This window comes from Pezoporus wallicus, unplaced genomic scaffold (assembly GCF_028554395.1).
Source record: "Pezoporus wallicus isolate ANWC-B61680 ecotype Strahan unplaced genomic scaffold, APGP_CSIRO_Pwel_v1 scaffold_2584, whole genome shotgun sequence".
NCBI lineage: Eukaryota > Metazoa > Chordata > Aves > Psittaciformes > Psittacidae > Pezoporus > Pezoporus wallicus.
In genome coordinates, this window is record NW_026642851.1 from 1546752 (window position 1) to 1574607 (window position 27856).

The 27856-nt window shown below is 41.9% G+C and overlaps 1 protein-coding gene across 14 annotated transcripts in view; it reads right to left on the minus strand.

Annotated features, from left to right (window-relative positions):
- Positions 1-27856, minus strand: part of DYNC1I1 (dynein cytoplasmic 1 intermediate chain 1) — a 192579-nt gene that overhangs the window by 77875 nt on the left and 86848 nt on the right. For all 14 annotated transcript variants that reach the window (XM_057432592.1, XM_057432589.1, XM_057432596.1 and 11 more), the window contains 3 exons: positions 12542-12631; positions 3601-3763; positions 2381-2480 (listed from right to left, as the gene is read on the minus strand). In XM_057432592.1, coding sequence (XP_057288575.1) covers positions 2381-2480; positions 3601-3763; positions 12542-12631 — 353 coding nt within the window. The remainder of the gene's footprint in view (positions 1-2380; positions 2481-3600; positions 3764-12541; positions 12632-27856) is intronic.

A 27856-nucleotide genomic window follows, 5' to 3' on the forward strand; every position in this document is an offset into this window, starting at 1 on the left:
TTAGCTTTAGATGAGCTAAGATTACCTTCTCATGGACAGAACAAGGTGATCCCGCTCTCTCTGTTTACACTGTCTGTTCAGTCTTTCCCTTAGACCATTATTGACACATCTAAGCCATTTTCCCTTTTCTCTGCAAAAGAATCAGGGGGCTAGTGGGTTGGCTTTAATAGTATGAATGATTCCACAAGTTTGGGACTGTATTTTACATGTGACTGAGAACAGAATAACTTGCTTTATCAATGCATCAAGGTCCTTTGTTTGATCAAGCTTCTGTCTGACTCCAGGCTGTTTTGCAGCAACAGCTTTATCACAGACAATTGAGCAATGTGTTCTGCAGTTCCCATGATTATTCAAGTTGTCCTTCAACATATGGGACACTGCCATGTCCTGAAGCATGGGAGCGAAGCGGAGCTAGCGGTTAGGTGAAATACATCTGTCCAGCTCCTGCCACGTGATATACCTCAAAGCACGCAAGAGAGGAGGCTAATCCCTACTCCCAAGCTATCACAGGGGGACAAGCAGAAGCCCCACAGCATGGAGAAGCTGACGGGGTGGAGGAGCCCCTGCTGGGGTGCCAGGGAGCTGAGCATGAGGAGTTAACGGAGGGGAAGGCAGGAGGGGCCACCCTGGAACAAAGAGGTGGGAAGTAAAACATGCCTTCGAGCCCCAGGGGCTGAGCAATTACATTTGGCAGTGCTCTTCTGAGGCGGCTTTTCTTCTTGCTGCCCTGGGAATACAGTAAGAGCTGCCTGTTAGGAAAATATCAGATAAGAATTCCATGTAATTTCCAGCCCCTGAACAAGTGAACAACCTAAGATAAGTGTTTCCTCAGGCTTATATTTGATTTCCGTGGAAATCCATATGTGCTTAAAGGCCACCCACGGCACGGCAGTGCATACCTGTTGTTAAGCTGATATTGTGTATGAAAGCAAAGATTTAAATCCTTCATTTCGCACATGGGGCGCAAGCTGGATATTGCAAGAAACCTCTCTGCAGCTGACTGTTGTGCACCACACCTGGCCAGACAGCCAGACCTGCCAGTGCCTATCAGCAATGCTTGGTGGGACCCTCCAGCTCCTCTCCTCCCTGCAGCCTGCCACATCCTGCATGGTCAGCTGTCACCTTACCTGAAAAATACTCAGAGGGATGGAAGCAGCCCTGCTGCCACTTCAAGAGGAAGGAGAGAAGGGCAGATGTGAGAGTCACTGCACTCCTTATTCACTGCTTCTCTCCAGCCTGCACCCACCATTTACATACTTAGCCTTAAACACAAACTATGCCCACATGCAGATCTAACTTGGTGCTGAAACTGCAGCTACTTCTAAGGTTAGGCTAAGCAAAGCTTGCTCTTAGCACTGGGCTGAGCTACATCTGTAACATCTTTGCTACCCACACCAGGGCACACCTCACGCTGGGCTGGGGACCAACTAGTCAGAATGGCTTGAATTCACATTTTTCAAGTCTATGCCCTCCTGCATTGTGGACCTCAGAACAGAGTCTCCCTGTTTCCTCCCCAGGGAAACCAGCTGCTTTGCTCGAGGCTGGAACCTAGGAACAGGCTAACAGGGACAAAGCAGAGAGGATGAGGGGGGCTGGAGCAAAACTGAGAGCAAATGAATTTGACAGGACCTGTGATGATCTCTGTGTGTGTGCTAATCACAGCTCTCCAATGGAATAAGTAACTAAGTTTCTGTGCTGTGCTAATGTGGCTGTATTGGTTTTGGGAAGCTTAAGCAAGTCTATCGTCAGTTTTATTTTGCAATATGTCAATGCTTTGCTGTGCACAGAAACTGGATCCATTCCAGGCATAGTGCTTTAGCAAGCCCCCTGCCCCCCAGCTGCAGCCTCTTCCACCACCTGAAGAGAGGACCCAGCATTCTTCAAAAGACCTCTTTTCAAGTTGTTCACATACTTTCAAATGTTGAGATTTAGTATATTAGAAAAATATTTTTTATTCCTATTATTAAATTTTATGTTATATATTATTATGTATAATTCTTTATTAGATCAATTGCTACATATTTAATAAATTATTTTAATTATTTTAATATTAAACCTTTTGTCCTAAAAAAATATCCATGTGGTGAAGGAGTGGCAGGATAGCAAAAGTCAAGACTCCATCTTAGTAGGTTGGTTAACCTGTAGTTTTAGTACAACGTTCTGGCTTTGATGCAAAGTAGCATATACAAAATAATGACAGTTTCATTATCGTCTACGACTTTTCTTTATGGAGAAACACGCATCTGCTCATCCAAGGCCCTGCTGTTAGCTAAAAAAATAACATCATACTGCAGAACAAAGGGCAAACTGAGGCTGGCTGTATTTTGTTAGGGAGAAGTTGGAAGGGATATGGAAAACGTGTCCCACCTTCACATCTTACCTGAAGAGACCAATCCATACAGGTGACGACACGATGCTTTGACCAGTGTTCATCATAAAATTGACGGTTAAAGGAAAGGTTGGCTCCTGCTTGAACATCTCTGTGTGAATGCAAACAAAGTGACAGTTTTTGAAGTACCATGGTTCAAATGCTGTGAAAAGCAATGCAAGAGTTTCTGACCACTTCTCAGATCCGTGTCCAGCCTGTGGAATTCTGTCACCTTGATTTAAGTGCTCTCGCTGGCTGCCCTGCTGGTAACAAATCTGCACCGAGGAACAGATTTTGTATCTTTTTTACAAAAACACATTTTATGATTTTCTACTGCTTTCCTGACTCTTCTGGATCATCCTAGGCCACCTCTGCCACCTTTGTTTCTTAGAACTGAACCCTGCCCTGGCATTCAGCTCTCCCTTTTCTGTGTCTTCACCTCCAAGCTATAACCAAATCTCTCTTATTTCTGACTCCATAAATCTTAAAGGTACAGCACTTCCTCCCAGCGATGCTCTACAGTAACCTCCAGTAAGTAACTTCAGTGTGACACAGCTATTGATTTGCCATGAGGCTCAACAGATACACAGCTGTTGAAACCTAAATACTTCCTCTCCTACTGACAAGTTTTGTTGCTTCTACTCCCCTATCAATTGCTGGATGTACAGCCTGTCACCTCTTGTCTTAAGCATTTAGATTGCAAACACTTTGGAGGATCGTTATTTTCATCCACACAATGCATAGTATAGTGGGATCCCTTACAGACCTAAGGCAGTAATATAATATAAACAACAGTAATTTGAATCTGTAAAAATACCATGATATAAGCACACAGATGTACACCACTGAAATGCACGCATACACATGTACATATACATCTGTATACATACATTTATGTATTTCAATTATTTCTTCAGAATTTGAAATTTCATCCCAAAAATGAAACAAAAAAAATTAAACCCTCTGAATAATATATCAAAAAAAAAACCAAAACCAACCCAACAAACAACCCAGAGCAATAAAGCATGAAGCTATTTTACAAAACAATTTTGGTTAACAAAGTGACACAGGCCTTCACAAAGAGATCTTTACCTTTTCATAGCTATAAAAATATTTAATTTAGTTTTAAAAGTTATGCTTCCTGACATTGGAATTCTTTTGAGAAAGATTATTTTACAAAAGAAAAACACAACAACAAAAAAAACCAAACCCCAAACCAACCACAAACTGACCCATCTTTCTCTTCTACATCTCTGCCACTGTAGTCAAAAAAGATGTCTGAATCTTCAGCCAAAGCTCGCTCAATTACACGTATTGTCCGGTCAAAAAATATCAGGAATTCTTCTGAATGGAGAACTTGCTGTTTTTCTTCTTCTGTCAGTTCTCTAGGAGGAGCTTGGAAAATGAAAAGATGTAGTTAAGAGTATGACATTTCACCCCTTCTCCAATGAATCAACATCTTCAGTGGGTTTCTTTTGACATGAAAGCTTGCCGTAGAAATGTCAGGACAAAAATCAAAGCTTTACTCTTAAAATCATGAGTAAGAATTTTTTAGTATAGCTAAACATACTCTTGTATATTTCCAGAATGTAGTATTTACATAGAAGAGATCCCATATCTTATATATTTATTATTCTGAAATGGAAAATACTTAAACCCCCAAATTAAATAAACTTGGTGTTCCTATTTCAGGAAATGGCTGTGACTGACATTTAGGCAATACCTAACTCAAAAAAGCAGAACACTTATGTAACAGGGGAACTGTCAGAGGAGCCAAAGATAAAATAATCTTCTTAACTTATACTACAGTTCTTTGTATTAAAAGGGCTCACATAATCTCTCCCTTTACTTCTTCCCATTTCTCCTTGGTGTCACTGGTAAATTCTGTCATTGCTTTATAGCTTCTGCAAAGAGAGGAAGAAAATAACCAAAGATACTCTCTAAGGCAGCAAAAATGAAAGCAAATGGCCAAACACCAGTCTTTTTAAGGCAGTTTTATTCCTTGCAGAGGAATCCTGACAGCCAGAGCAACAAATGCAACTGAGCTGTGGCCAAAGCTGCCCTGAGAGGGGTAGAAGCCATCTCAGGCACCAGTCAGGATAGCCTGGTCATCTTGTTGCTTCTGTACTCATACAGAGATGCTAAACCTTTACTTCCAGACCAATGACCAATATTTCCAGGATAGACTTTCATCTGAAAAACACCGTCTTTGCAGGACTCACCAAAGTTATGTCTCCATCAGTTTAATCACCTGTTGGTAAATTCCAACTCAAACATGAGCATCAGAGGGAAAGGAAACTGGGATACTGTCATTCCTACAGTGCAAAATTCTCTTCTCAATTACACTGTCAGGGTCATATTATATTGTGGCCAGTGTTGTAATTCAATTATGCCTTTTCCCACATGTACTTTTAAACTATCATTTTAGTTATATTTCAGAATTACTTGTGTTTCAAAAAGTGCCATTCATAGCTTCATAGTTACACCAAACCAATCTTTCAACTAGCTTAAATTCCCAGGATGAAAAGCTCTGTTGACACCATAGGATGATGCCAACAGAGAATTTTGTTCCAAATTTATAATTATGCACACAAAGAACACATAATAGGCAGATTTACTGCAAAATTTCAGAGGCTCATACTTAGAACTTAACCGGTGATCAAAGGTCTCCTGCATTTGGCTTTACACTACAGATTTGAGGTTTTTACTTCTGAAAAGTCTCCCTAGGCCATATTGGGTTAAACCACCAGCAGCCAGAAAAAAGAATTCAGCACAGTGCCTCAGAGAACACCCAGCATGCATCAAAGTTTAACTCCCACCCTGTCATACATATCTTAATGTTTAATTAAATAACAAGTGACACAGGTTAAAGTTGCAGTTCAAAATTATTTTCCAGTTGCTGTGCCACACCACACAGCTTCTTTCAGCTATCGGGGAGATGTAGCCCTTGCTCGCCATCTGATTCACGAGCTCTCATGCCCAAGTATGACACCACCACCAGCCGCAGGGGCAAGGATGAACTGAAAGGCGCAACAGCAGGGAGCAGTAGTGACATGGTCAGCGTTACTGCAGTACTCGGCTCACTAATCTTTGCTTTCTGAGCACACCCTGTGGCTGGGAGAGGCTGTTACCATCATGCTTAGGTTTGCCTCAATTGGTCAGAGCATTAGCTCTGGAAGACAAAATCTCTGCGCTACACCTCGGCTAAATACAGAGGGTAGAAAAAATGCAAAAGGTGAAGGAGCAATTTGGCCCTCTGGAGACAAAGCAACTAAAAAGTTAGAAACTTTAGCCTTTCGTGATCTCCTATAGCCTTGGCCCTGAAGTTCCCTACCACCAGGTTAGTGGTCCCTGTGGAGCTCCATACATCTAGAGAATATCTACATCCCCCTGCCTGGTTGCCCCTGAATAGCAGAGCAACAATTACCAGGCAGGAGCACAATTTGCCTCTAAGAAGTGCTTTAGACAGAAGCAATGCATGTGAAAAAAAAAGAATGGCTAGCAAAAAGTACAGGTTGACCTATTGCAGTGTCCACTGCTGCATAGTAATTGGCACTAGGGGAACTCATCTGGCAAGGAAGCCTGTAATGAGGCAGTATCCCACTGTCACCACTAAAGCATTGCTTTCCGAGAATCAAAGACAGCAAGCAGGACAATGCAGCAAAGCAGCATAAACGGGGAGAAAATAGCTGCAAAAGCAACTGGAAAACTAATTTTAAACTGCTCCAAATGGTAAAAATAATTTTCGAAATCAAATCCTCTCTACAGCTTGGAAATACAAATCTATTACTCGGCCATTTGCTGACTATAACTGGCAAAGAAAATACAACCAAAAAATCAATAGAAAGGGAAAAGGCAAAAAATAAACATCCTGGGAGCAGTGGAGTGTTCACAAGCAGTGGAGACGCAGACGACTGCAGTTCCACCTCAGCAAAATCTCCCTTGCAGTCAGCAATGATCTGTGGGAGGCCAGCAGTCTATTAAACCATCAGGAACACCTTGGCTAAAGTTTGTAGGGCATAAATCAGCTTACCTCATTCATCTGACTGACACACCAGATGCCCCCTGGCGATATTAAGCTTCATATTTTAACCTTATTTTCTTCTTTCATTCAGCTGCCTCTGAAGTTTTATTTGAGGCAATCTTTTCTTACAAGAATGTTAACATCATTACCTTTTTCCAGTGCTGTAACTACTGCAAATACATGAAGTATAAGCAAAAAACACCAAACAGGCTTGTTCTTTCAAATATGAAGATCTTCTAACCATGTATCTTTCAGAACCACTTCCACTTTCCCCTTGCTCCTTTTCACTGTCTGTCCATTACCTCGAATAAAATAAAAAGAACCTATGTAATTTTCTGTGATTTTTTTTTCCTCTGTCTGGAAGCTTACAGTTACTTTGATTTCAGCTTTCAAGAGACACAGGCTCTCTTCAAGGAAAACTCTGAGAAACACAAGTAGCTGATCAAAGTATTTTTTGTCTTGTTTTGTCACAGAGACCTGTGCAATGTGACAATACCTTCAGAAATTCCCTGTAAGAACACAGCATTTGCCTTCAAGTATCTGCTCTCCCTGGCATAAACCCCAAACAAACCACATCTAACCTTCCATGTCTAACAAAGCCTAGTGTGATGCTTAGCTAGTGCTAAAAGTTACGTGCTTATTGCCTGGAGTGAAATGAAAGCTCCTGTAAAGGAAGACCCATACTTTGCTTTTGTTTTCTATACCATAGCTTTGTAAAGAACTATTGTGTCTGTGTCTTGCTTTCCACCCAGAAGAGCTGAGCCCATCTGTGACCCTGCACAGCACACATCAGGAGGACCCATGGAGCAGCCACCAAGTTCTGCTTAATAGGGTCACTGGGCATGTCCATGAACCCACTGAAACATCAATGGGATTGCGTACCCACAAGCAGAGTACTGTCTAGGTGGCTCTGGGGTTATGAGGTCAACAACATGCATCAAATAAGCCCTGTACTTATGTTAACATATTAATACTGTACAAAATAAAATGGAATTTAGATTTGAAATTAAAACATTGTGCAGTTATGTATGCACAGAGGACACTGCGGGGGAGGAAAATGCAAGGTATACCTTTAATGAAAGACATTGTACACTTGTGCATGAACGAAAAGGTCTAAGATATGTAACAAAAATTGAATGTGACATGAAAACAACTGATTTATTCAACACTTACTTATGAAAAATAAGAGCATTTATTTCACATGATTTAACATGATCCTCAGCAATACTGTATTTCCCATCAAGTCCTTTGTCCACACATTTCTTTGGACAACAGGAAAAATAAATTATAAACATTTCCTTAGATCTTGAGGAACTAAGATAAAAAATGCTGCAGACTTGTTCTTACCTAGCAGAGGCAGGTTTGTGGTAAACATAAATAGCTGTGATAACAGCCCAGAAAAAAATTCACAAATATGTAAATACTGGGATCCGAGTCTTCACCCAAGAGAGCCAAAAGGATATTAAAAAAAAAAAATCAAGAAAAAAACACAGAAAAAAGACCCATATTTAAATAAGTATAATAGAATATTAAAACTAATCTCCCGGAGTCTCAGTAAGCGTGAAAACCTGACAAGAGAAATGAATTCCATTAGAGGCAAAAAACCCTGAAAAAAAGGAATAAAAGGAGTAAGTGAATGAAAGAAAGGATGAACTAATAAAAACAGTAAAGCAGGAAGCAGCGTTGTTATGAGCCCAGAGAGACAGAAAGAGATTAGTAAAACCCTTTTAAGAGCTGCACTATTTCTTTCAGTGTATATTTAAAGCCACGTAAACTTTAGATATGCTGATGACCAAGAACGGTAGAAACGTACAGCATGAAAACTGCAAGGTGCTAAGTGGCTCTCAGCAGCTTTTAGTCCTTGCCTGCTGATAGCCTGTGATCCTCTTCTTTTTGTTGTGCTTCTCACTTCCATGTCAGGCTTGATATATGCCATATCCTGGCTCAAATGTGCCATATCATGGTTTGATATATGTCATATCATAGTTGTGTTGAGTTTAAAATGCAAGCCCCAGCATAGCATAATTGCTAAAAGTATAAGGGGGAGGTTTCAAGGTGCATTTGGGGATTTGCTGGTTCTGGAGTAGGAGGGTTCAAAGCCTTAAATTTGAATCTATGCCAGGCTGGGCTGCTCCTATTGATTGTGCTTCTCAGGGCCTGTGCTGAGCACCATCCCTGAGAATGCCTGAGCCGGGCTGCCAGGATGGGTCAGCACACCCAAACTCACTATGGCGTTGGTTGCAGTGAAACCGTGGAGTTACAGGCTATTACAAACTGCAGTGCAACCTGTCCTGCTTCCCTGATACTGATGCCTGTGCTGTTGAGAGCTAAACCATCTCTCCCACCACATCCTGCTGCGTGGTCATCCAAGCCCCATGCACAGGGCCAGGGTAAGACTGGGGCAGAGGAGCTCTTTGAAGCTACAGATCCCAGCCTATTCCCCATAGCAGCCTTTCATGCAAGTTTCTGTGGATACATCCATGGTTTCAGATAAATGAAGGTTGAGGCCCACTTTCAAGACCCAGCCTGTCCCTCTGTTCATGTGGTTTCTACTGACACAAAAAGGCATCTTAGGTGGAGCTCCCGAGTACTCTGGTGGTGGAAAGCCCCAACCCAGTTGAGGCCACAGTTTGGGACCAGTCTCTTGTTTACGTGGTGAGGAGAGGCAGAGCCCAGCCCAGTTTACCAGCAGGTATCTCACACTCGGCTCTTCCAAGAAAGATGGGGAGACCGTGCACCTGAGACATGGGTGATACAGGCAGCCCCATGGAAGAAACACAAGAGGCTCCAAAGGCTTCATATGCTTCAACTGGTCAACAAGCCAGGTCTTCACCTCCTGCTGCAGAAACACTCTGGGGGGCTCCAGCTGTTCCTCTGCCCTTAGCACCTCCATGGCACTGAAGTGCTGCAAGAGGTTTTGTGCCAGACAGGCTGCCCTACTACAGGTGCGCTGTGTGCCTTATGGTGATGCTGAGACAGCTCCAGAACTAGGATCAGACAAAGAGCCATGACTGCTGAATAATACCACCAAACCCCACAGAGGTGTGTGAGGGCAAGACAAGGAAATTAAGCATTCAATAAATGTCTGTAGAATTAAATTGGACTACCTATAAGCCACAGAGGGGGAAAAAAATCACATTTCCTCTTAAAATACCATTATAAAAATAGACCACTCCTGCCCTGTTGGCTTGGGGAGAGGGAGACGGAACAGACTGGATCCAAGCTTTATTTTTCATCCTGACCTATTTTTGAGTTACATTCACCAAAACATTGTCTGCCTTTCTCTCCCTGCACTTCCCTCTCCCATGGTTTGTTGTTTTTTTTTTTTCTTACACTCCTGTAACTCAAAAAAGGCCACTCCGATTTTTTTTTTAATCTGTTAAAAAATGTGCTCCCTGAGCTAAAACCAAATTTCAGCCCAGAGCAAATTTTTACGGTTGGGTTATAAATCCCTGAAAAACAGGATTCATAATGGAAGTGCTGACACAGCCTTAACTACTATATAGCAGTGTGAATGGCGCCACTATAATATCTATTAGAGATTCTTTAAAAAGTTTGCAAAATATTGTCTTGCCTTGCAGAGAAAAAGAAGCCAGAGTACTTAATGCCAACATAAACATGCTTTTAACCCATTATGTGCTAATTTGCAGAAAAGCTATTAATTCTGAGTGCAGCACAGCGCAGTACCGACAGGAAATGTTGTTCTAAACTCCTGTTTGACTTGTAACATGGTTTTAATCACTTCCATGAAACACAGACGATGGCTTCAAACTCTGAATGTTGCTCAGCACATGAGAAGGGTGATTACAACAGAGAAGAAAATGGGTTTTTATTGGCAAAAGGGCTAAATAAAGCCAATAGGGAGAGAAAGACACCAAAAGCTAAAAAATGGGACTCTGTTCCCTGTCAATTTGGGGACGAATGCTTCATTTGATTTCACAGCATTTAATGATGGTCATCAGCATGCCACTATTTTATCCAACAAAACACATACTGCAGGTGAAGTTCACTTTCTATCAGGTAACAAGCATGTCTTCTTCTTCCTTGAACTAAGTCAAGTGTTAGCACCTCACAAAGCCGGTTCTGCTAAAACAAGCTGTGCCTTGCTGTTTCAGCCAGCAGTTTGTGTGTCTGAGACTAGTGCTAGTTTAGCCTAGCTGATCTACTGTTCCAGGGGGTCTGCTAAGCAGGGAAGGCGAACATGGCCCTGGGACTAAAACACAACAAAGAAATAAAAGATGTTGGCAGTGATGCTTACTCAGCAACATACATAAAAGGCTAACTTGAAAGCACACAAAAAAGTGAAGTAAATCAGTTCAGGAATGTGCTTAGATTTTTTTCTTCTCTTTGTGCAGGAGTTTGTGCTTTCTCCCCAGGTATGAGTGCTAGCTTCACTTTTATGGGGAAGTGGGGATGGGATCAGCTCTAAGCTGAATACTAGAGGGACGTACAGAAACTCAGGACAGTGCTTACACACTGGCTGCAGTGGTAGTGGGTTTTATGTTTCTACTGTTGTCATCAGTAGAAGAGATACGTGCCAGGGCCAGCGGCTGCTAGAGCATGCGAGCTGGCCCCACAGTTTTTGGGAGGAAAGGTAATTTTCAGGAAAAAGGAAGTTTTTCTATATTGCCATGTTTCTTCATAGAATCATAGAATGTTTGGGTTGGAAGGTCATGCCTTCAGTTCTGCTTTTGCAGACTCTTGTGTTATTCCTCTTCCTGCTGCAACCACTGTTCATGCTCTCCCCTCTGCCCATGGCAGTGGTGGCTGAGGGCAGTGGGAGAAACACTGAGGAGTGGGAGGAGTGAGTTCCTCCCTCGTGTTTCTACAAGGACATAAAGAGCAATGGACACTGCACTGGGTGATTTCTGTGATGCTCTTAAGAGGGAAGAAAGATCAATCTGTAATCAAACCAGCATGACTGGTATTGCAACTCACTTCAGTGTGCTAGTGCATGTAGGCACTATACACCAGACTCATATTTTTTTGGCACAGATGTAAATCATGCCAGATTCCCTTGGATTAGAATGGAGTTAATTCACAGCTAACAATTTCATAGACTTCTCTGTAAAACAACCCTATATTTTTCCCCTAATGAGATTGTCTTGTGAAAAACAAAGCCAGGGTCACAGAATCATCCTGATAATGATCTTGCTATAGCAAGAAAGAATTTAGGTTCCACCTTAGGAAGCAAGTCTCCTTTCAAGAGGGTAAACAGCATTGTGAGCAGTCCTGGCAATATAGAGCTAAGAAATGCTGGAGAAGACACTAATTTCCTCTCACACTGGAACTGCTGATGTTTCAGCTCTTTTCCCCCACTTCACATGGGGTAAACATCATTGACTGTTCAAAGTAACATAGCCGAATAGACAATACTCCAGCAAATTCCCAATGAGGAAGATGAAATTTCACATCCCTCTTCTAATTATGAAAGCTAAAAAGGGTCCAAGAGAAGCAAATGAAAGACACTCAGCATACGACATGCATGACTTTGGCAAATGTGTTATGTCTGCACCAGGAAGAAGCAGTAACCTGAATTTGTGTCTCTTGTAACTCTGGCGAGTCTCAATCCAGAGGAATGGACAGAAGGGCTGGACCTACCCATCTTTCAGTTTTGACCTTAAGTTCCCTTGGGGCAGCTGCCACAAGAAGTTTTCATTTTGACAGTCAACATTTTCCAGTGAAATGGTTTTCTGCTAGAGGATTCCAGGTTTAAGTTTGGCCTTCTCAAGCAGACAGACAGTTATGGGCTCTAAGTAACTTTGAAGACCAACCAACTTTAAGGAGCCACTGGAATGCCTGGCATTCACACTTTAAATCTTTTACGTAAGCAGGATATTTGAGCCAGAGGACAAGTAAGCACCAGTCCTGGAATCCAAGAATCTCTATTTTGTTCCCAAATTATGAGGACATGTAGCTTCTGAACAGCCAAAGTCTTGTGCCTTTCACAAGCTTCTCAGACCTACCAGCTGGGTTGCTGGGACATAATTTTCTGCTTTTATGCCATTCAAATGGTTCTGAATCAATAAAACTGGTGACTTTTTTGATTTTGCAGTGTTCTCAATAATCAAATCTACCTATGAAAATAACTAGCTGCGGGATTCAGTCCTCTAAAGCTGTAACAAATTACTTCTCATTTCTTAAAGTACCTTCTTTCACTTCCTGTTTCTGGTCTTGATTTTCCGTCTCCAAGTCATCCTGTGCTTTTGGCTCCACCATCTCTTCATCATCTTCATCCTCTAGAAAAAAAGGAAGAAAAAAATTTGTGAGATTCTCCTCTTTAAAAGGGATGGAAGTTGTATCTTCTTCACAATTATAAACTGGTAGTTAACGCAGGTAAAGCAAAGTGCACAATGAATGGAAATGTCTATATCTGTTCTCAGAGTGACACTCTCAGACATTTCCCCCCAAGAGTGCAAGATAATCTGCTAACACAGGGCACCTGCTACTTCTGCTCCCTGTAGCAACTTCCCATCTCGGATGTCGGCTGAGTATCTCCCTGACCTCGGAGATGACTTCTTGGATGGCATAAGAACAGATGCAAACATGTTTCAGCCTGGCAGTTATTCCACGGTTGGGACACCTGTTATCCAGACACCTCATTTCCAATTCAATTCTCACCAGATTAATTTGTCTTTTGACCTACAGGAAGGGGTTAAATAGAATTCTGACCTCGGGTCAGATGCCACTAGCAAGCAAACAAGCATCGTACAGTTCTGAAAAGTCATCACCATCAGCTGGGGGAATACAGCAACCAAAAGTGGCATTTGGAGCTTAGGAACCATTCTTGCATTAATACGAATTTAATGAACACTAAAATTTGACACATGTCAGTTACCACTGCCAGATGTTTTAATGACCTTTCCTGACCTATGCAAATGGCTCTCTCCCTTCCCCTCTCTCCCACCATTCACATGTTCTCATTCTATTCAGGAGGGCAAACCGTTCATTCCTTGATGTCTGAAGTTACAAGGGTTCTGATTGTCCAGACCAAAACATAATACCAGCAGAGCCAGAAAGACATCGATGCTACAAAATGGCTCAGAGCCTACCAAACCCTCATTTCTTGTTCTCAGCTACAGCAATGTGATTCATTCTCCAGTGCCCAGGGCCAAGACCCAACCCATTCACACTCTTGAGAGGGCAGTGATTCTAAGCCTTCTAGATTCAGTGAACTACAGAGACTGAAAATAAAGCTGGTCCTAAAAGAGAGTTACAGTAATTAACAATTACGATAAGCAAGTCTGTGGTCTATGGTGGAATTATTTTGGAGTGATTCTGGAGCTTGATGTGCCATCAAGGCATAGCAAACACCACTGAGCCCTTGATCAGTCCATCGCACGACAGAACACACGTTGTCCTGGCCTAGGGCATTCAGCCATCAGTAAAACCGCTTAAGTTCTTTCAGGGCTTCCTGAGCAGTCTGCCTGTCACCATATGGTTCCTCATGACAAGGCACTTCTCCAGGCACGCTCTCTGCTCTGACACTGCCATATTAACATGGCCTGGAAGTGGGCAGAGGGCAACATGTCATGCTTCTCCAACTGCTTGGCTACTGGCACGTTCTACAAAGGCTAGCTACAATCAGTCCTGGCTTCCTGGGTAGATGTTGGTGCTGAACAGGTTGCAGTAACACGCAGCTGTATTTTGTTTTCAATAATGTAATAGGCCCCGTACTATTTCCACCCCGTTGCCAACCCTAGGACTTCTCTCCCCAGAAGACCAGAGAATGCATGTTGCTAGCTGACACCTTGGCTGGCGAGCATGGCTTAGTCACATACTGTAAGGAAGTATCTCAGCATGGACAAATATGCTTTTCCCTCTTGGGAAAACGAGGAAATTTTGGCTTAAGTTCTTCCTTCACTCCCTGTACTGCAGCAACTGCAGCAAGGAGAAAGGGAAAGCTCTGCTTCCACACCATCAGGGAGGAGTGATAACTATGAGTTCCCTGGCTGGGAAGGAAAAAGGAATCCAGCATGGATGGGGAGGTATTTCCAGAATTAAAAGCACTACTAATGAATGCCACCCCCACCCCCATGGCTTTTTCAGACCATGAAACTCAGAGTGGGAAAAGGCAGGGTATTCACAATGCCTCCCTTTGGTGCCTCACTTGATAATTACATTTCCCTAGGTACCTTATATAGAAGGGCTATAGAGAAGAGCTTTAAGAGAGCAAGCGGGGTTGTTTCAGTTCATCAGGGTAAACACATTGCCCTGTTCACTGGCTGAAAGACAGATAACATCTGAGGCAGCCAGCAGAGAGTCAGTGAGAAGAGCTCTCCTGCTGTACATAGATAGGAGGGTTAAAAAAGTTCCTTCTGCCATTGGTCTGAGGCACTAACGGAGATTGGGATGCATGAAAAAGAGAGTCACTCCCAGTTTCAAAGAACAGATGAGAAGTGTGAGAAGAGAGAGAGGAATGACAGTGCAGCAGGGAGTGAATACTCTGCTAACCTCAGGTACATACGCACGCACAGATAGGATCGCAGTGGTGTATAGATATATGCACATGGATATGCTTATGGTAGATACCTAATGAAGCCAGCTCCCACAAGAGTTTTGTGAGTCTTGCATTACAAGTTTTCACCCCCTAGAGCACCAGCTCTTGGAGCCAGCTGTTTACATATGGATTTCAGGTTCCATTTTTAACTGGTTTCCAGCCTGTCAGCGGGTGCAGGGAAGTTTCAGAAAGGGAAGAGTTTGAGAAAACTCACAGGCAGCAAACAAAAAGTAAACCAATACTTAACTGCAAATCACGGAATTTTTAAGGCAGCATGCTATGCTTTCTAATGACTCACTTGTAATTTGGTAATGGATAGGGATGTTGTAGCAAAGGTAGAACTTGAGATTTAGTAGTGGTTTTTCAGATTTAAGTGAAGCCAATTTATCCCTGTCCCCTATAAGTCTTTGACCCTCCTGATTTTGGGTGTCAAATTATTTGCCTGACTATAGCCCATTCCTGCTGCTAAAGCAGAACAGGAATGAATGGGTGAGGAACAGCTGGAGCAGGGAGATGTGTTGATACTTCAGCACCTATTAAGGTAGATCTTTATTTCCCTTCCTTCCTCTTCTGGGAGCAATCAAAGCCAAGTTTCCCTAGATTTCTCTAGATTTAATTGCAGCAGGAAAAATAAGAACGCTTACAACAACAGATACCATGCCTTTTTCCAAGGGCCCACACATCCATAAATTAGTTTTACTGTAAGGGCAGTGCATGAGTTTTTTAGCAGATTAGACACAGTTCAGATGTCCTTATTTATTTACAGAGAAACATATACACACAGAGAGAAACTCAGCTACAAGAATGATAGTGTTGTGAGCCAAATGCTAAAATGTTAGCAAATGCCAGAATTTGGATTGCCTGGGCATGATTAGCTCCTTCCCCCTCCCCAAGTGTAGGCATGATGACATCATTCTGGAATTTCCTCCCTCTTGAGTGCTTGGCCTCATTTCTGGGTGCTCAACAAGAGACACCTGGGGCCCGAAATGCATAAGTGCTGAGAGCTGAAGTCAACTGGCCCCATGCTTTGAGTGGGGAAAGTGCTAGGGAAACGCTACGCGTGCGAAAGCTCCCACATCGCTCTCTCAGCTTTCACTGAAAGCTGTCAGTCCAACATTTTTGCCCTTTCTCCCCCTGTGCTTCAGTGCTTTTGCATGGTGGCAATAATACTGTGAAGATAATAGTATTCTCTCCCTGCACACATGTGTTGCAGAGCTATTTTCATCAGGATTTGGTGCATATTAAGATGCTGTCATGGGAGCAACAGAAAAACAAAGGCTCGAAAGAGGTTTAATGTTTTCTGTGTTCGGTGCAACACTTGGACCATGTGCATTAACATGGGACTTGAGGCCAGAGCACAAAATGGAAGAAGATAAAAATCAGAAGGGTTAAAAAACTGCCTCCCATTGACTGGATGAAACAAGAATCTGTTAAGGGAAAAAACCCTACACATTATCATGTAATTAAAACTGTATCATCATACATATTCAAAAGGGCTAATTAAGGATGCCCAGGAAACCTTCATTTTGGAATATCCAGTGTTGCTTGGTTTTGCAACCTGAATGTTTACTTGCCATATTTATTTTAATATTGCATGCTATTTAATGCCAATGTATGCATACTTACACATGTTCATAGTGCGTTTGCTGTCGTGCCTAAGTATGATTATGCATTTATACATTTGACTGTGCTCATAAACATACATTACAGAGTAATGGGAAATGCTTCAGCATTCATTTTCCTGTGTTTTACTTAAATGTGAAAAAGGTAACATTTATTGTACATTTACTAGAGAATCAGTGAGTGCCTACATGGTTACTTGTTTTCATGATGTTTTCCACATCAAGTGCCTACTCAATTGGATGTGCCACTGCAGTAGTTGGCCAGGGAGGTTAAGACACTTTTGTATTTACTGTACAAAAATAGCCTTTCCCTATTTAAAAGCTTATCTGACATTGGGAAGTTTAGAGAAATAAATTTTTAACTGCCTACTTACAATAGTAGGAGTCTTCTGCAAACATTTGGCAGACACAGAGGTGCTACTAGTGCCAGTAGTGTTGCACCTTGTTCCGAAGATCTAAATCAGAACTCAAACGTCTATTAAAGGAACCACATGAAAAAGAGCTAGTAATGAAGAAGTGTATAGCTGCTGTGTAACACTTCTCCTTTGTAGATCTCAAAGGACTTTGTGAGGAGGCCAGTTTTATTACACTCATTTACCATGCAGAAACTGATGGACAGACCCACTCACTGTAGATCACTCAGTAGATCAGCAGCTGAGTGAAGACTAGAGAGCTGGCTTCTGAGTTTCAGCCCAGAGTCCTGCCTGCTAAGGCAACCCTCCCTTTTACTGTAAATAAATAATTCCTCAATGAAATGATCATTAAATGTTTAGGTTAAAGGAGTTTGATGAAGCTGGTGGAGCCATATGGGGTTAATACAGACTGGCATAGCTGGACCACTTTTTCTTAACTCAGAGCCTGATGACTCTCCAGGCTCTAGGAAATGGTCAATCAGTCCAAACACTGCTTTGTTTAACATGATGAACTAAAAGCAGAGCAATTGTTCTCAGCATGGACTCAGCTTGAAGACTCCTGCTTCTGTTCCAGACCAGAAGTGGTCTTGTCTGTCTAAAAGAAGTTGCTCTAATAAAAAAGTACGACCTCTACCTACAAACCTGGTTTTGTTTAATCTGCATGTAAACTACTAATTTTTGAACTTTACTGAACTACTAGCTCCAAATCAGCCTTCTCTATGCCTGGCCTTTGCCCTGGCCTCCACAAGGATGGGTCACCACTTTGCAATCACAATAAATGGAGGGGGAAGCCCTGTAAACATGTGGCTAATTCCCTGGAACCTGCAGAAGAAATGCCCAGATGTGCTGAATTGGATCAAATGTTCACAGAGAGCACAGATGAACTCAGAAAGTCAGACCCTGCATTTCTACAGAGCTGGACTATTTATTACCTACTTGGACTTTCCAGGGTTTTAAATCACTGTATCTATTTTTACAGCATATAAAAACATACAAGGCACATTCAGGACAAACTAGAATACAGTAATTACATTTGAGAGGACTGCACATGACACTGGCTTAGGGTTTTAATTCTTGAGATGAATACTGTTTTGCTTGGGTCAACATTTTCTTTGTTGGTTGTCAGAGTTTTGGATTGCCAGTGTTAGGCAGTTAGCACTGGTGCTGCTCAAATAGTTTACTGAATGGCTAATTTTTTTGAGGATATATGTAATTATAGGCCTCTGCTCTGCTAATATATGTGCCACCAGTTAAACAGCAGGCAGCATGTTGCGCATTCTTCTTGGGTGGAGGATTTACACCTCCTCAGACCTGCACCTCTGAGACTAGCTAAGATTTTGCAGCTCCTGTGTATTGTTTTTAGTATTGACAGCTATACTAAATTAGATTGACAGCTCTGGTTTTAATTCCAGGTAGGTACAAACAATCCCTTTATTAAAGACATGTCTTTAAAATAGCTATTTAATTAGCATCACAATGATATATTTTATTGCCTGAGTCACTGATACATGAGAAGCCAGTGGGTTATTATATGGGGTTTTATATCAGCATCAACATTGCTTCACTGCATGAGAAATATCAGCTGTGCATATGACATATTCAATAAAATCAAATGTCTTCACAAGAAGCAGGCTTGATATTTGCAACTATGAAATAGCAGACACTGTTGTATCAATTTTATAACTGTTCAAATTAATTTTGCTGTTTCTGTTATGAAAGAATTACAAACTCAGAATGAACAAATGCATCATTTTTATATTGACATAAGTCTGGATCAAACAAGTTGAATATTGTTGGCATTAGCCTGAGAAGGAGTTAAAAGACCCTCTTTCATTTTTGAATACATTATTTCCATCTCTAGCAAAATATGCAACAAGCAAGAGAACACATGCTTTTTCAAATAGGACTGTTTGACATTTCACAATTTGGCAGAATGACCTATTTTTCATATAATGTAATTTTTTGAAATATGTCCAGTTTTGAACTTTCATCTTTCAACTGCCCTTTGAAGCAAGAAGAGAATTAATTCATCAGTGGATTTTTTTTGCAGAGTGGGATGTGAAACTGGACATACACTGGGCACATGTTGTCATCCCAGATGGAAATATTCTTGCACACGGGCTCTTCTTGGCAATAGGCAGCTGCCTTCTAAAATGTATTTCAGTACCCAAAAGCTGGGATGACTACTCAGTGCTGAATACCAAAAAAAAACCCCAAAACCCAGGCCTAAGCTTCGTGCAACAGGCAACAAATTTCAGATGAGAATTTCATGTGAGCCTGAGCTTGCAAGAATATTTGCATGCAAGATTGGTATGCATGCAAGGTATCTCTGCCCCCTACCCAGAAGGATACTTAAATGTGCTTTGCAGGAACATTAAGAAGTTCTGTGTCATCCTTCTAGAGTTCCCCATCCTGATATGGCATATTCCCATCTTGTTCTTATGAACTAGTACAGAGAAGAAGAAGTTGCACCTTCTAATGGCCATCAGGTGAAAAGAGAACATTAGGAAAAGAAAGGGTAAAATTGGATGAATGAATGCCTGGAACTATCATTTGGCCACAGCACCACAAAAAGAACAGAAGTATGTGATTTTCTTCCTTCACTTTCCACCTATACATTTTTTAATAATCTGAAGAAAATGGCCTGCGTGTATTTTTTGACTGACATTCTGCAAGAGCTAGAATAAAGCACAGCACTAGAAGAACAGACTGCTTAGTATCTCCAAGCTCCTTTCATTTTATTCTTCTCTTGAAAAGCTGTGGTGCTCTTGGAAAAGAGAGGCTTCACATGTTGATAAAATACAGGCTGTATGAGCCATGCTACTTTTACCAGACTCAAGTATATTGACTCACTCTTTCTGAAGAAAATATTGTTTTAAAATTGCATCATAAAATAATACAACATTTAACACATATATTGCTTTAATCCAGAAGATTACAGGGCACTTTTCCTGGAATTAACATATTTAGCCTAATATTTTTCAGAGCAAGTAGACTAGTAACAATACACTAGTTTTAAGAGACAAAGCACTAATTTTTCTGGTTTCTTGCAAAATGAAGTACTACTCACATCTGCCTGGCACACCTAACAAGCATTTTCTGATCACATCCCTTGTTCTGCAATGCAAATCTCTGCAAAGATTCCCCCCTCATCCCTTAAGAGGCAGGTGGTGTCGCCAGGCATTACGACCAGATCCCTAGAGTCCTCCTCTCAGGCTTCAGCCACCCCTGTATCAGCGCAATGAAGGAAATACGTATTTTACCCCCCAAAACAAACACTGTAGCCTGGCTGACTGAGAGCAGTCATTTAGCTCAGAAAATTTATTTTGCCTACAGCATAGGCTGTGCCTGTATTATTGCCACTTAAAAATTTTGTCCTGAAATTTACTACACTTCCCTCTTAAAACAAGCACCCCCTAAGTAATTTTTACTCAACATTTCTTTTTAAAGCTCTCCTTAACAATTACTGCATTCAATTACTGCTGGTAGGGGGATTCTCAGGTCTCCTGGTATATCATTTCTCATAACCATCTCCTGGTCTAGGGTTTCAGCACTCTGCTTCAGTCCTTATGCCTCTTCCTGACTTGTGTTTGCAGTCAGACTTCTTTTTGGTATGTTATGAACACAGATCTTATTTTTTCCGTTTTGTGACAAATGATAGACTATCATGGCCAAATGGCAAGAAAACGTCCCAGAAAAAATTGTTTTACTGTTGCATTTCAATAAGCTCCATGTGAAAGTACCCAAGTCTCTTCACAGCCCCGGCTGCAAACCTTTGCACTGGTTCAAGTGTTCGAATCAGTGTCTCAGAATATAATAATTTCTTTACCAACTAAAGTGGAAAGCTGCCTTTGATTCTTCAGGGAAGCATTTCTCTAATCCAAGAAACTGATTTTCCAGTTACTTGGCCTGAGCACAGTTTTCAGTTGTGGTGAGCGTCTCAGAATTCAAAGTGTCCCTTGTTTTTAGTTTCTGGTCGGTCTAGACCAGACATGGATTTTTCTCTCCTCTTTTGGACTGTTGCAACATCTCACTGGTTGAAAGCATTTTTCAGTCCCCAGAGAACTAAACTGCAGAGTACCCCATTGGAGTCATCATCTCTTCTAGCTGATTGATTCTCTTTTCTCCTCTTCCTCCCTCCTCAAAGCTCATGTTCAATTCTACTGTGCTTGAACATATTCCAGTTGGAAGATATAACAAAGAAAGAAAAGTACAGAAGCCTCCTTTTCTTGGCCATGGTTGGGCCTTCACATAAAAATGCCAACATGAAATAATGATTGAACAGCAGAAGCCTTACTGCAGCATTTACAGACCTCTAGCTCCGAAACCAAATAGCATAAATTTAAAATAACCTGCTACAGCACAACTGCTGTGGTATTATCCTTGAGAAAGAAAGCCGTGGAGACCCTTCATTTCTGTGGGTGAAGAAGGCAAAGGCATTGCTAAACCATGCAGGCTTTTACACCCTCTTGAAACCCGCGAGGACTTCTTTCTGCTGCGCTACTGGAAGAAATCACGGTGTGCCAGCAGTGTGGAACAACTCCTGTCCTGGGAAAGGGCACGGAGACATGTGGCAGACTGTGGATTGGGCCTGCTCAAGTCATTTTCAAGCACTCAGATCATGTAATAGTGTTAAATCACAAAAGCCTAAGTATGTTAATGAAAACCAGTCCCCACAACCTATGGCACTAGCAGCAACTATAAAACAAAAGCGGCTTTCATATTAAACACACACATACACACACACACACACGGATGATGTATCTGGCATTTACACAGTGCCTGTTTTGGAGGTCAGTCACAGAAGACGGTTGCCTCAGCTGGGCACTAGATACTTAAAACTTTAAGTACAACATAGACCAAGCAAATTCTGTGAGACTTTTACTGCTGACATACAGGCACTAAGACTTCACTCATATACACTCATTTATTCCAGGTGCAAATGACTTTATACTTCACAGGCCACCTCTCCTACTTTCCACGGTGCTTTTGCTTCAGCAAGATTATAAAATCTTGCTACTGTGGAAGAAATCAATTCTCCGCAGACATACTGTATCTCTGTATGTGAAGGCACACTAATATGCTGTAGGTCAAATTCTCCAGCCCTGACTCAGCTCTCCTGCAGGCATTAGCATGAGTTCTGGCCTTTAAAGTTTCTCCTTTATTTTTTTGACATAAAATAACATTTTGGCCCTGAAATTAGCTGTATGGCCACGTAGCTGTTTGCATGACCATGGTTTAACTTTTAACTCCATTTTCCCTACAAATCTCTCTCTTGCTGTTCTATTCCACTTTATGAATAAAAAACCAGTGCTTAAGATGCAGCATATACTCTTGTAACCGAAGCACCTGAGAGCACGCATCTCTACGTTTATACACAAACCTCAACAGAGAGAAATGGAGACAAAACTGCTGATGCATTACAATTGCAAAGGATAATTGGGAAAAACAACTATAGCCATAAACAATTACCACAGCAAATACACAAAGACTCCCTCTCTTTGTCTCCCTGACACACACATGCATACACTTTGCTAAGCACTTTAAACATGACCGTTAGTCATATGGCAAACGCATTTTACATGAGCAAAGGTTCATTTCAACATTTGTCTTAAAAAAGATGACCAAAAAAAAAAGGTTTATTAAAAAAAATAAACTACAGAAGAATAGCTGGGTCAGGGCTCAGTCAGTGTGTGCTTATTACTTATATAGACGCAGAACCGACCCCGTTTAATTCTGTTTCCCACTGACGCCACTTCACCTTAGTCACTGATGTTAGCCCTGATTTGCATCAGGGCATGTGAAAAAGGAATCCTCTCTGACAGTTTAGAACTTGCCATGTTTTAATTTCACTGATTTTGTCCTACCGCACTGGGAGAGGAGAGGCTTCCGCTTCTAGTGTCTCAGTTTCAGGGGTATCAAGGTGAGCAACACCTTTTGGTGGTGGGGAAACCAAGGTGCAAGCATATCAGCCTGAAATCACTCCTGAAATAGCTGCAGATGATGGAATAAAATCCTTGTCTCCTGATTCCGAGGCTGACACTCCAGCCACTGCTTCCCCCGAGGCATGTGATCAGGGCTGCTTTGGAGGCTGCTCAGCCTTCATTATGTCAAACCAGCTGTTAAAAAACACGGCCGGTTTCCCCCAGCTGCTTGTTGCAACCTGCCTGGAGAGCACCCAGCTCCCGGGGATGCTGTCCCCACTGCTGGGAGCCTCCCTGCCCGCACGCCCTCCTGCCTGACCCTTGCCTTCATTCCCCTGCCTCCGCAGCCACTGCACCCTGCTGCCCCTCGCCTCCACTCCCACCCCGGTTCTGCTCGGGGTCACACTTCAAAGCCTCCCGCCCCTCCCAGGAAGGCCTCTTCCTTCCTCCTGGCCCCTCTCCAGCCTCCCTGGCATCAGTCTTCCTGAAGCAGATATCAAAAATCCCCTACTTGCAATGTGGGGGGTTGTGTACGCCGAGAGCCATACCCACCTGCAGATACCTGCTTGACACAGAAATGCCCTCTGATTTGGATTCTCAGGTGAACACTTCAAGGTTTTTCTGAGAACGCGGGTTGTAAGACACTAATTCAAAAAACCCAGACAACCAAAAAACCAGCCCCCACCCCCAAGTTTCCAATGGCTATGGTTAAACCCCAGCTTATCCACTGCAGCTCAGAGGATCAGATATGCTTTTCTGTGCTTAAGCTCAATAGACTTCAGTAGCTTCAGATGTCTGAAGAGGCAGACTGCATCTGCAGTTGGGGTACATGTGAAGATTAAACTGCACCACAACCGCTCACTGGAATATGCTTCCCTTTTCCCACTTCACAGTTCAGACTCACCAGGAAAATCATTTCTGTGGCTCCTTTATATCTGTCACACTTTGGAAAATGGGTGCTTTGAAGTGATGTACGACAGGCTGTCTGTAAATCAAAATCCTCCCTTTCCTACCCGAACACCGTAGACCCTCTATTCCATCAGCTTTCAGGAGCTCTTGGCTATAGACAGGGGTGTTAAGTCAAGACAGCCACATGAAAATGAGATAAAATAAACTGGGTTATGTTCCCTCAGTCCTTCACTTGAAGAAGCATCTTTGCACAGACCTTTTTTTTTCTAAGAGGGAAACAAAGAAAGAAGTTGCTGGCTTCATCCCCAACATCCTTTCAATTGTAACACAGCTCACAGCTGCGAAGTTTACATGTGTTAACTTGGGATGCCACAAGCCAACCAGCAATGAGGTTGTCATCCTGATCTGAGGAAACACAACGTGCATACATGCCAACGAATTTACCACAAGTGAAGCGTTTTGCTGAGATAATTCAAAGCACATTCTATTTCATCAGTTGACTATTCCATCTACAGCCAGTCACAAAAGACAGCAACACTGGAGCCATATTCCACCAAAAAGGTGCAGCTCCGTAAAACCTTAGTCTTTTGCAAAATGGTGCCACTCTCTTTGTGGACGGGGAAGATAAAAAAAAAACAACAGAGGAAGAAACAGTTCTGGCAATACCAAAATGGCTTGTTTTCATATTTTCTGCATGGATTTTTTGGGGGGCTTTCCACTAAAAAGTGTTTCTCATCTTTTACCTTCAGACTATTTTTACATATGAGATGAAGTAAATCAAAATGAAAATAATTTTTTCATTTTCAAAAAATAAATGTTTTGTTAAAACATACATGTCGTGAGTTGCCAAACTGGAATACAAGGCAAAATTTTACTTAAGGTGGAGTTCCAGTCTTCTTTCAACCTGGAATGAAATTGTATTTTGAAATTCGCAGTTTCACAGCACTGCATGAAGAAGGGATTCTTTCTGCGCCTGACTTTAATGCTGTCACTGCCCAAGGGATACAGTCTTAACTGAGTTGGGATTTTTAAAGCAACACAGAAGCACAAGCTGGGTTGGGGGTAAGGCTGTCTTTCACCACAGCAATGACAAAATCTCTTTTCCTATGATCTGAGGTTCTCTCTCTTATGACTTCAGGTTAATAATTTCTTTTAGACAGGACAAACTTAAAGTCATGCTTCCAGTACTGAGTGTCTGAAGGTAAATTTCACATCTGTGTCCTAAGAACAAGATAACAGGCACCAGTGACAAATTACTTGGTGCACGTTTAAAACACAGCCCAATACACCAGATGGTGCCAATATTTGGAGGATATATGCAAACAGGTGTATTTATCAGGCATGATCCTGGTTTGGGTTGGAGTTTTTTTTCATGCAGAACACCAAGTGAATGGGACAAATGCATTATGAAGTCAGAAAAGTACTACTGGTCTCTCTTGATGGCCCTTGCATGGAGAAAGAACTGCCTAAGCAACTCTGACGAGCTTCTTGGGAACACTGTCTTAGTGGCCTGTACTGTTATATAGTTGAATAAAAAAGGAAAAATCACCACAACAGAGGTGTTTTCTTTGGGGGTGAGCACTGGGGTCAGTGCTAAATTCAGCAGCCACAGCAGAACAAATACAAACTGTGAGCTTTCCACCACATTAATGAAACTTCATTCAAAAGGTGGAGTGTAATGTTCTCCAAGATGGATAATTCACATAAGCTGTGTGATTCAAACACTCATGTCTCCACACTGGCTCCACACCACCTCGGGATTTATGTTTTATTTCAGTTTTCATCGGACTGCTCGTGAATGACCGACGACAAAAGGGCATGTGTGCATTTTTCTTTTTCACAGTTCCCCGTTAATGAGGACTCTGTTGCATTAAGACAGTTGAGATTGTCTCTGGCAAAACGTGTTGAACCAAGGTGTTTGTGCCTGCATAAAATTAAGCCACAAGTAAAGCACTTATTTCTGACAGCAGATTTATAATAGGAAAATCCCAGCAGGAATGAAGAGTTAGAAACCCCTGTTGTAGCCTTTTTCATAAACTTCACCTTGATTTAGTATCTCAAACAAGTAGCAGGAAAGGCTAACGGCAGAGGTAATCCTATCATCTTTTCTCCGACAGCACCATTCCATCTTCTTGACTTCCTCATGCTGCTAACATGAATTCAAATCATCTGTGTTTAAAGTTAAATGCAGTGATTGACAGATCTTTGTAGTCTCAGTCCATACTGATGATTATTCTAGATACCTATTGGTTATTACTACAAGCCCTGCCTGATATTCAATACCTACAGGGAAAATTGTTTTTAACAGTGTAATGTCTGATCTATTTTGAAAGCTATTTTAAAATAAGAAACTAATTATAACCAGGTGGCTAAAATCCAGACAGTTTTTTTACGGGTTGATTTTGGGGGGGGAGAAAGTGAAAGATAACAGCAGAACTCTGTTATACTGCAGTAACAACCGTGATTCAGAGCTAAACACAGACAAAAAAAGGAAGTATTTTACTTTGATTCCATGACATCAATTTCTGTAAAAAACACCTATTGTAATAACATAGGATACAGGGATGTTTAGAGGTTTGCTCCGGGTTTTTAGTACAGACTCATGATAGTATATGCTACTCTGAAATAATTGCTTGCTTCCATGAACACAAGTCTCTTCAAAGGTCAGTTGCTATGCCAGAAAACTGAAATGATGAAATAGACCTCTCGGTGTACTCAAGTCTTACTGTGGACACAAATGCAAAATGAAATAGTGAATGTAGTGGTCAGACCATCCACTGTGCTCAAGGGCCAGTAGTGCAGAAAGGCAGAAGGATGACCTCTTTAATTAATAATCCCTGAGCTCAGCTCTGCAAACCCCACTGCTGTGATGCAGATAGAGCCTTGCTGCTCATGCTTGCAGCATTACAGAATAGACTGGCTTTAGGCACAAGAAGATCAGGCGGTTGGTTAGGAAAGCACTGCAGTCAGTGACCCTGCACTCATGGGGAGTAAAGTGGAATCACTGCCTCCTCACACAGGCAGCCCAGCAAAGGTGGAAGATGGAGGAGTGATGCTGGGGCAACGCCAGCTGATGCCTTTCTTCAATTCCCTGAGCTGGTCACCTCACTCTGAGGCAGGCTCTTCCCTTAGCCTATCCCATCTTTCCGACCACTTGTTTTTGCTGCTGAAAGATCTTAAATCAGTTCTGAGTAACAGCCTCATGTTCTCAGTGCTTTCTCCTACAGCACTGAAATGTAATGGCAGGGAAAGAAGAGAAGCAACTTGGCATAAACTGCAGGCAGGACATTGCCCTCGAACTCCACCACTTTCCAGAGCTCCTACTAACATGACTGAGATCACACCCAGATCTCTGGGAAATGTGATTAACTTTGTACTTACAGTTAAATGAATCTCAAACTGTTAGACAAGGGCTTAACAGTCCTTTCAGTTCAAGAAAGACTTTCCTGGTTTTGTGATTGGGATATGAGGAGCAAGCACAGCTAGTGTGTTTTGGCTGTAAATCATGGTAGGAAACATATAAACAAAACTGGGGAATGAAGCCTGTGTGTCTTGGGTTAGATGGGATGGTTCAGGCTGCTGAATTCCTGGTGGCTTTTTCAAGATTGAATTTATCCTTGGTTGTTACTCTGTGTGCTTATCAATGAAAAAAGCAGTACAAAAGATGAAAATACAGACATTATAAAGCCAAACGCAGCAACCTAAAATCAAAGGCACTAAAGGCATCAGTAAATGCCAAATTGGAAAGTCATGAAGATGGGCAAATTCCATCAGCAGAATGACAGCTAAAAATAACCTCACACAGAAATGTGCACGGAAGTTCATTTTCATGCGCTGAGCAAATAAAATCTGGTCGGTTTTTGCATTCTGAGTATTACTCCATTACATTACATGGGAGCCTGAAAGAAGATGATGATGATTTAAATAAAAAGGTCCTCCCCTGTTTGTCAAGTTGTCATTTTTCCATCTGCAAATAATGAAACATAAACTATTCTGAAACGGAGAGAGATGGAAGGGAATGTGTTCCATGGATCTGTGGAGAACCACATAGAAACATATACAGAAAAAGAAGCTGCAGCAAGGAGCACTTCCTGAC